The sequence below is a fragment of the Empidonax traillii genome, unplaced genomic scaffold (assembly GCF_003031625.1).
Source record: "Empidonax traillii isolate 1590-97213 ecotype Southwest subspecies unplaced genomic scaffold, ASM303162v1 scaffold2517:size22734, whole genome shotgun sequence".
NCBI lineage: Eukaryota > Metazoa > Chordata > Aves > Passeriformes > Tyrannidae > Empidonax > Empidonax traillii.
In genome coordinates, this window is record NW_020957710.1 from 11832 (window position 1) to 22734 (window position 10903).

Here is a 10903-nt window from a genome sequence, read left to right on the forward strand (position 1 = left end):
TAATTTTTTTCCTAAAAACACTTCATGGCTATAATTTGGAAGATCCTTCTAAGATCTTCTGTTCAAACAAGAACCCAAATATTCACTTTCATCTAAAGTAATTATTAGCTTACAGCCGAAAAAATAGTTTTACAATGAGCCACGGTCTCACATTGGTAGTAACATACTTCACTTACCTTGCAGATAAAGCCCTCAAATCTTAAGTTTCTGGCTGCATTTCATTAGAAACACACACAACAGTAAAATTCTTATTATTAAATCTTCTCTTTATTCAAATAAATCAATAAGTAAATAGTTAGGATTGATTTTATCTTTTTTAATGCAGGTGTACTGATGCCAGAATTAAAACGAAGCCTTAATAGGGAGGAGACAGGGCAAGTTGTCTTGTGCAGAACAAGTTTCACATTTACTTGTCTAGAAATGTACCATTCTGTATCACAATCTACTACTTTACAAGAGATTAGCTATTAGGTGTAAACTTTGTTTGCAAAAGGCTTAGAAGGAGGATGAAGGTCAAGTCATATCTGACCACCTTTGAAACGTCTCAACAATTCAGTACTTAAAATTAATATATTACACACCATCATTTTGATCCTACTCAAACTGACGAAAGTTACCACTCACATTAGTAAGCATTTGAACATTTAATGTAAAAAACTCTGGTATTTTATGTTCTGCTATAATCCATTTTGATAAACGAATCTTGTACTTTTTACATCAGCTTATTGTAACAATTTTCTTACAGAGTTCTTAAGAACCACTAAGCAAATAAGATGCATGCTTCCTAGCCTTTTTAAAAAGGAAAAAAAAAGGCCAAAAATTAACTCAGCCAACTTTCTGAACACAAAGATTTGAGTCACACCACTCCACACTACCCTGTTCACAGCTGAAAAATAGTTCACAGCTATTCATAGCTGAAAAATTAATGGAAAAAGTAAATTATAAATTACTCATAATTAAAGAAAAAATAAATCCTTTTTTTCAGCATGAAATATATGTAATGTATTTTCAAGTAAGACTATTTACATGGAATGAATTTTACACTGTACATGTTTTTTGATGTTGGAGCATATACAAACACTGCCACCACCAATACACTTACCTGTACATTATTTACATTTTAAAATATTTTACACAGCTCCAAATCATCAGTATCATTTAGCTATACACATTTTAAACTGGAGTGCAAAATGCTTACAGTTTTTTAACATGGGAATTTCAACATAAAGGCTGCTTTCAGTTCTTCATTAATTCAGCAGACTCAGGTATTAACTTTGTTCCATGCCAGCCATCAGTGACAAAGCTAAAGATTCCACTGTGAAACAAACAATAAAAAAGCAGTTAATATTTGCATTCGCAGCAGTCTGCAAATGCTTCGTGCAATATTCAATACACTTTGCTTAAAAGGAAGATACCAGATTATTTTTTAAGTTGTAATACTTCAGGACTTAAGATGGTAACACATCTTATGAGTCTCTGACAGTTTAGACAATATTTCACCACATTCACCATCAGTTATCCATTAGTTATTTCATGTGGTAAAAGCCAGAAAGAAATTAGCTCCTTTGTTTGAAATACTGTTGTACACAAGAACAAAAAAAGGCTGTGGGGAGTTATACACAGCAAGCCGTTCTCACAGATGGCTCTTGTAGACTGAGTAGCAGTGGTGTCAGATATTACCTGTTTTAGAATCATAGACTCATTTTGGTTGAAAAAGACCTTTAAAATCATGAAGTTCAACCATTAGCCTAACACTGCCAAGTCCACCATGAAGGCATGTTTCCTACATCATCTGCAGATGCGGTTAGAAACCTGTTACAACAGACATCTACATACCAACAAACCCTTATTGAGCAGTCCCCTCCATAGCTCAAACTGGCACTGATTAACAATTTAAGCTAATACCAGGTTGTAAGTAGAAACACAATCACATCATCTTCTGCTGTTTCTACTACCAAGGAAGTAATTTCCAACAGATGGGCAGAGCCAACAGCTCAGAGCAGTTGCAGCTGAGGCCCCATAAATACTAAAATTTTATCTGCTCAAGATATATAAAAGCTGTCATTCAATAACAACGAAAAAGAATGCTCCTCTATGACCCCAGAACTTAGTTTCATTAGTTTAGAAAACTGTTTTTCACTTGCTTGGCTACATCAGCTTCCCCTCATCAAGAAGGCAGATAAGCTGAAGAAAGCTGTCATGAAAAAGCTTGGCACAAATACTCTAGAAAAATAATGACTTTAACTTAGTAAGAAGTAAGCCTTCATGTCCCTCTGTCAATAACTCACAAAATGACATTTAAGATGTACTGACAAACATTAATACAGATTAAAACATAAACGCATTCTTAGCAACCGTTTTTAAGTGCAGGTATGTAAAAAGCTTCATGTACTTACGGTGAGGAAAAGAGCCTCGACAGACAGCTTTGTTGAGAACAGTTACAAGAAACATGTGACAGTTTTTAAAATCAGATTCCATCTTCTCTATGGATTCCATCCTACAAAACAGTTATGCAAGAATGCTTAACAGACCAGCCACTACGTTATCTTCAAAATATGACCGAAATTTCACAGTAAATGACAAAAGTACTCTTTACATAGAGTTCTGGCTTGAACTTACAATATTTCAGTTACGCCTGAGTATGCTACTTCTGGAAAACAGAGAAAATTTTGACAGGAGCATGTGAGCACTATCACAATGGCAGTAATAATTTCCTCATCGTCTTAGAAATCTCTGCAGTGATTTGGAGGAACTGTATGGCTCCAACTGACAACTACCATTACTACATACGTTTGTATATCAAGACAGCCTTTCCTGGTTCCTATTGCTTCAGAGCGACTTGGGGTAAACCCACACTGCTTTACTATCAGCCATCTCTTGAATTCCACTTTGGACTCTGTCAGCTAGCACTCACCACTCAGGGGAGAAGACAGTTCACAACAGTCACTCCTTGTGTTTTTCCCCTCTCCCAAGATGATACACATGACACTACACCAGCTCTGACTCTCCTGCCACATCCAAGAGCACACAACCACATGCCCTGAGTTTCAGTCTTTGTTAACAGCATTCACAAATCATTTCTGACACACCGAATGAGAAAAGCACTCCAAAAATAGGAACTTCCTAATGCCACAGGAGAGTGGGATCCAAATTCTAGGTAGCATCTGTGCCAAAGAGAATTAGTCCTTAAAAACATGAAGTGAGCCAGTCCACACCAGCTGGCTTCAAGACCATACATCAACTTTTGAGTGCCTGACACAGCCAGACAGTCAAAGCAAGTGATTATCCCACAGTATTCAGCACTGGTGTGGCCTCACCTGGACTGTTGTGTGCAGTTCTGGGCACAAAATCACGCTCAAAATAAATTCAAAATCATACTCAAAATGAAGACAATGTAGAATTGTAGGCATGTGTACTTACTTCCAAGCCCCCAAACCAGCCTGCCAACGGTCTGCAAACATCAGTACTAAGTTCAACACCTTCATTATAGCTTCTTTCACAAAGCTCACCTAAAACAATTAAAACACACACAAGGAGTAAGTCAGAAATCCATTGTTCAGCATAATAATACTCAGTATTATGTTGCAATACAAAGGTATCACATGCCATTTAATCTAATCTGCAAAAACAATCTCCTAAGTACAATGTGATTCTTCCAAATTTAAGATGTGTTTTGCATTTGTTCTCCAATTCATTTTGCAGCTGACAGCTTCAATGTGGACTATGCATAGACAGTACAAGGGATAAAACGGATACACATAACAGATCCATGTACCTCCATTTCCTGTCATACCACTAAGTATAATCCTCCCTACACTGCCATGTCTCAGCTCGTTCAAAACCTCCTGTCTCTTAGGAACAAACAAGCCATGTAATATCCAATATAAAGGATTTAATTTTATCTTCTTTCCTGGAGAGACCACCACGGGAAACTCGATCTCCATGTTAACTCTGGCAAAGTTACCACTTCCTCAAAAGGACCTGTACATTGCTTAGTATGTGTGAACTTCAAAATAGACAGCTTAATTAGTACTGAACTATTTTCTTGAACTACTTACCAAACTCAAGATACCAAATTTGCTAGGTTTTTACCCACCTTTTCTCTCAGTAAGCAGCGATCATGAATTGTGGATAGGTATCTGTAATGAATCTTTATCAATTGATCTAAATCTTTGGCTTCTTCTACCTGATGCTGAAACTCCAAGCCTGTACTGTGAAGAATCTTAAAAAGATGACCAGTTATTAAATTAATTGTTGCACACATGATTATGACTCTCTTCCAATATATTTTCAAGAGCCTGAAACTGCATGATTCATTTGCTCTTCCCTCTCAAATGTTAGGATCAACCTCCAAATTACCATCAATAGCAAACATTTTGACCTCTTCTCACTACACAACAACATTCCTCATATAGATAGGAATACTGCCACTACACAAGGACATAGAGATTATCCTTGGAGAGGTGGAACTGGAGCGTACTAATTTTACTAAAGGTAAAAAAAGGACTATAGTAGAGCAGATATGAATCTACAAGCATTGCCTTTATATTCAAGAAGTCATGTATACACTGTGTGCTAGAGATTTTTGAGAAGGATCCATTTAACTAAAATATCTGCAATAACACTTTTATCAGCATAAAGAGTTCCTAAGAGATAAAGAGCTTACAGAAACCTTTTTTCTACATGACTGTGCTTCAGTCATCTACCACTGGGAGAAAGAGTCAAAAAGAACTAGTAATACCCAAAGATCAATCGTGTGCATATAGAACTCTTAATGCATTTCCAGAATTACTGAATTAAAACGGCCAAGTTAAAACTGAAACATGTCAAGCTACAAAATCATTTCGCAGGAACAATATTACACTCAGATTTTGCACTTTTTTTAGAATGTTTTAAAGGGAAATTAATACTGCATCTCCAGTTACAAGTTCTTAATATAAATGAAAGTGTGATACAAGACAAACCCTTGTCATGATGTAGTTGTGCAGGCTGTTAACAAAATGCATAAGTTTCACTCTTAAGAGGAACATGCGATGTATTTGTTGTTTTATGCTTTCTGTTTGTGGTCCAAACAGAGGACGTGTTCCTTGTTCTAAGAAAGTTCCTTCCTTAACCTGTGGGTTTTCTGCAGCAGAGACTAGTTCTAAAAAAAAGAAAGGCAAAAGTATTACTCTTTTTGGGAAAAGACTCAAACACAGCCACACCCATAAAGTTTAAACAGTAGAAAACCACCACATATTTTTGGGAAGATAATTACTCAAATCATAGAGGAACCCACCGACTTCCTAATTTATTTTTCTAAGGTACAAACTCTGTATCCACTTTACGTGGGACAGGAAGAGTATACACATTAACCTGGCGAAGAAAATACTAAGAAATCTCTTTCTATAATCCCAAAACAACTTACTGTTTCAATCTCAAATAGAGTATTTTTTTTCATCTTGTTTTCTTAACTTGTCTGCAAGGTATTATGCATAAAAACTTGGACTACATATAAAGCAAAACATTAGGGTGTGGTAGACAGACCTTTCAACTGCAAGGTCTGAAGAATGAAGTAACAAGTTTCCAATATAACTAAGTAGACTTGAATCAAAGAGACCAAGGGAATGCTTGAATAGTGCTCTCCCTGAGGCTGAAGTGAAAAGCATACCCATCTTAATACATCTAATTTGCAATGCTAACACAGATTAATACTCCATAGAATTAATCAAAATTCTAACTAGTTTATACTACTTGCTGCAGAAAGCAGAATACTATTTATATCCTTAGAACACAAACCAAGTGTATTTATAGAGTATCGTTCATTGAAGAAGTATCTTACCGTCAAATCGTAAAACATCTAGACTATACTTGGCCCACTTTATTTGCAGTAAGAGCAGAAAAACTTGATTGTAAATTTTTTGGCACTCTAAACTTATAACTATATCCACAGGCCAAGGAACCTAAGAAGAAGAGAGGATAATGAGACAGAAAATATAAGTAATTTTAATACAACATTTCAAATCTGTTCTAGAATAAGAACCAAAGCCATATTAACTCTCTACCTTGTAACTCAATGTCAGACCATCTAAGGTGTGGACAGGGAGTTTCTTCTTTGCTGTATCAACACTCTCAAATGATATAGACAACCTGTGCAAGGAAAGAAGTGATGTCATTCGTGAGAGTCTGTTTTAAATTCGCAGTTAGTTAGTTTTATTAGGTTTTATTTCTTACTGCTAAATACCAGCTGTCTGATTTAATCTGGAGGACTTGGGCAGAAAAGATGGCAGCAGCTCAAAAGTTCATTAAAACAGATTATTTTAAGGGGTACACAATAATTAGTATTGTGCTATGCAGGTTAACTACATTAATATAGGTAAGTGTGAAGAAATATAACTAAAGCATGTTTTGCATTTTACCTTGCGCTGTCCTCTGGGTAGCGTTGTCCAACTGCTTCTTGTAGCTGAACATTTAAGAAAGCAACATTCTGCCAAGTTTCCTTTTCTCTAATTTTGTCAAAAATAGATGTATAGAAGTCATACATGGTATCTCCAGCTTCAAGTAAGAAAAAGTTTCTCATTGCTTGCAAATATTCTACAAGCCTAAACAGGAACAAACATAAAACATTTCCTCAGTCTCCTCATATAAATGAACCCAAAACACAAAACTCATCACTACAAGAACTCAGTACTGGACAGAAACATAACGAAGTCCACAATGAATCCTTTGTTTAACCCTCAGAGATCTTTCACATGCATTCAAATAAAACCAAATAACCAATGTGTTTCTCCCTGTAAGCCTGAAAAACCCCACTGACTTCAACAGGAGTGCTGATGATATTCAGCTATCTTACCAGCTAGGTAATTGTAAGAAATAGCATAGTTTGGAAATCTTTCCCTCTCCCTAAAATGAACTTCAAATGACAACATTATTAAGAAGTACTGCTTGAAACAATTTCCCCACTGAACATCTACTGAAGACAAATGACAGCTTTGCTGTTGATTTAAGCTCGACCAAGTTTTCATCCAAGAGTCTTTCATGTTAGATCCCCCTTTTCTCCTTAATGATTTTATTCTTGGTTATCAAATTGGAGTAGAAACACATGATAAAACTGCTTCTTTTAGTGATGGCATTCCACTGGTAAGAAAAGAAAAGTTAAGGAAAAAGAAATCTACTTTCTTACCTATAATCCTTCTTTAAAGTTTGCATCAGATTCCCACAGCATTCCAAGTATTGCTTGTCTATGTGTGGATAAAGACAAGACCTCAGTGTCAGTTCAAAAGTCTGGCAGGTCACAGATTCTGAGGATCTATCCACAGAGACATCCCCACCAGTAAACTTCTCATGGAAGTCACTCTGTTCCAGATACAGTCTTCAAAATAAAACAAACTGCTTAGGGAAGAAGGCTCATTACTGATACAATACATGAAACAATGCCATACTTTTGATCAGTACTGGATCCTCTGCTCTGAAATACATGGTGCGGGAGTACTAAAAGCTGATTCATAACAAGACTACATATCAAGCCTATGAAGTTATCCATCATACAGTTTGTGTATCACCAGGCATAAGAATATCAAAAAAAAGAGCACTTTATAATCACAATTGCTTAAGGCACAATTCTGAAAAACATCAAGTTCAAACACTATACAGCCTAATAAGCAAACCCATTGTTAGAGAACTTTTAAAACTCTACTGTGCATATACAGCAGTCAGATGAGCTTCCCAAGAAAGAAAAATAAAATTAAAGAAAGAAAGTAAAAATTTGACCAACAACCACAAAACAACAAACAAAAGAAAACCCAAATCCACCCCATAGATGGAGAATTGGTTTGAGGTATCTTAGTTATGGTGTCCCTGTATATTATCTGTAATATTATGTGATGGGAAAAAGACTATCTGTAGTCTACATTTGGTAAGTTTAATTGTTTTTTCACAGAAAGAATCAAATTTTTATAATATTTTGTAAAAAGCTACTTGTCAGTTGTACCCACTGTTAGAGGAAGTCTGGCTCATAACAGCTCTTGCCTTGATAGAGTCAGACATTAAATTAATGTAGCAGTTTGGACAAAAAGAATAGTCCCAATGAACAAGGGAAATAATAAAGTCTTATCTACTATTAATTATGATTTCTTTACAACATGTTCCTCCTAGGACTGAAATGAAAACGTGTATATTGACAATTAGTATTTTGAAAAAACATAAAAAGCTATTTTCTTATTCGTAATCACAAAATAAATGAGATTTTCAGAGTTTGCCTTGCCTGCTAATTTCCAAGACATTTATAACCTCTATAGGACTTCCCTCATTATGAAGAATGAAGAATTTCTATGCAATTAACATGAATTTTGGAAAGCTTTTACAGTTAAATGATTTAAACAGCACAACTGAAGCTGCATTCTTCTAAGGATATCCCTGGTGCAAATCAAGGGCATTGTACACAAATTCCAATCAAACTCATTTAAAAGTTCAGATTTTACAATGGCATTCCCTATTAAACCACTTATTTGCTAAAAGCCTGTTATGATAAAGACTACTCCGGTGTTCTTTGCTACCAATCGCGAATAGCACATTTTTATTTAACCAAGCACAAGGGGAGTGCCTATTTAGCTTCTGTCACTGGTTATTGATGCTCCTCTTTATTCTGCACTTGCTTGTTTCCAGCAGCAGAAGCAGCAGCAATGAAAACATGGTCTACCAAATGTCGCCAGGCAGAACATTGCTCTCAAATATGCAGCAGGAAGATCATTCATTTACCTGGCAAAATTAATAGCCAGCAGCGGGTCATGGACATCATCCAGTTCCAAGTGTCTTTCTGCTATAGACTGCATCTTTATCAGGCTCTGCTTTGTGGCCTGCTGTTCTGTAATAGTGTCAGGAACAGACTCTTCCCCGTGCCGCAGGCGAGACTGTACCGATTCCAAGAACAGTGTGTATAAACTCTTTCGTTCAGCATCTGAATTGGGCAACACATTCCTCAGTTAAGACTTTCTTCTAAGAGAAAACATCGTCTGAACTAAAAGAAGAACTCCATAGTCCAGCATTCACCAGCTAACTTTTAAAATTGTAAATTTAGGCCACTATTCAGAAAAAAAACTCATGTCATTTGAAATGACATGACTAGTCCAATGCCTAAGGTCAGGCATATGTTCAAATGGATTGCAGAACTGGTGTCTGAAATATGAAATATTTCTGAGACTATTAAAGAAATCCCTACTTCAGTTGCAAAGGCAGTTAATTTTGAGCACTGGAAACAACCCTTTACTATTCACTAGAAGAGATGATACTCTCACATCAAAGGGGGAAATAAACCGAGCGAGTCTAAAATAATTTACCTATCTTTACTTTCACACATCAAGGAGCAGCAAAATTAAAAAAATTGTTTCCTTAAAAAAAAAAAAAAGCCTAAAAAAGCTCCAATACTGATTACAGTGTTATGTTTTACAATCACACAAGATAAATATCCTAGATATGCAAATACCTTTCATCTACTTATGAGTAAGCTTTACAAAAAAAAAAAATTCACATGCTATCTCAGAATTACTGAACCACTTAGTAATAGAAAACAATTATTTATTAAAAAAACTTCACTGTTAGAACATTTTGTTTCATAACAAAAAAAAATGGTTTTGCAAGCACATGAAGTTTAAGAAAAAAATTAAAGCAATAAAAAGAAAATGTAACACTTAACTTTACTCACTTTGCTCTTTTCACTTGTTTGCATTGGAAGAATGTTTTCCATAAGACCTGAAGTTACCAACCATGATACTGACATTCAGCATGGAGTGTTATATTATTGTAAAGCCACTCTTATCAAAAATACACCCAATACTGTTAGATACTCTAAGGCAGAACAGGGTACAAACTGACTCTCACCCCTTGACGCCGCTTGCTGTGGAGAGCCATCTTTGCATTGAAGATTCTTCAACAGCTGCATGGATTTTCCGGCCATGATAATTTGCTTTAGCACAGGTTTCAGAAAAGAGACCATGGTGTGCTGTCTGCTTGAAGGGGCCTGATCACTGCCAGAACTGGCACTGGCATTATCACTCATCTTCTCTTCATTCTCCGTCTTTTCTGACACACTATATAATGTGTAGGTGGCATACCAGAAATCTCTGTGATTAACTGGAACATTTTTGTTTCTGCAAGGAAATAAAAGGCTGTTGAGTATTTCCCTTTTCAAAAGATGAAACTTCACTACTAAGAGACAAATATAATCTTTGTTCTATGCTTTGCCTTTCTCTTTAAACAGTCATGAAGCACTTTTAAAGCTATATAAAATTAGCTCATTCATATTGCAAACTATCTAGACACACTGAAATGGATGATTGCTTCGGAAGGATAAACAAGCAGGTCACAGGGCATAAAACAACTACACAACCAAATAAACCCCCAAAGCAAAGCAAATACAATAATCATAATTAAATTTGTCCAGGAAGTTAACTATTCAAAGTACAATGCATCCTTAATGTCAAAATGATGAGTGACTTGCAGATTTATTTAAAATGCAAAATTGAAGCAAATACTACTGGGAAAGCAGAAAAATTCTAGAGTAGGTGAAACCCAATTTGTAGTTCACTTTGGTTTTTTGTGTTGTTTACGTCAGACACACACTTTTTGGTCTTTGAAGTCAGAAGGGAAACAACCTGAATTAGATAACTAAAATGAAACATAAATGAAAGCTGAGATCAGCCCTGTTGGCAGCACTGAAAACACAACTATAAAAGCACAAAAGAGGACATAAAAATGTTAAAGCATTATGTGTGTTTAGTATCAGCATCCCTACCTCTGAATAATGAATTCCTTTGCAGGATCAAATAAATTACCATGGACTATCCACTCATCCACTGTCTGTAAATATGGCCTCACAGTTTCAACCCAGAGAGAGAACAAAAGGGATACCTGAATTTAAAGGAAGAAG

The 10903-nt window shown here is 35.8% G+C and overlaps 1 protein-coding gene across 1 annotated transcript; it reads right to left on the reverse strand.

Annotated features, from left to right (window-relative positions):
- Positions 1-1216: 1216 nt before the first annotated feature.
- On the reverse strand, positions 1217-10884 carry TUBGCP5 (tubulin gamma complex associated protein 5; the record flags this gene model as incomplete). The annotated part of the gene is made up of 12 exons (XM_027909914.1): positions 1217-1315; positions 2397-2497; positions 3421-3509; positions 4097-4222; positions 4965-5143; positions 5822-5942; positions 6045-6129; positions 6399-6581; positions 7163-7351; positions 8737-8935; positions 9856-10124; positions 10769-10884. Coding segments are annotated over 12 exons (1704 nt in total), but the record flags the coding sequence as incomplete, so codon positions are not given.
- Between the last annotated feature and the right edge of the window lie 19 nt (positions 10885-10903).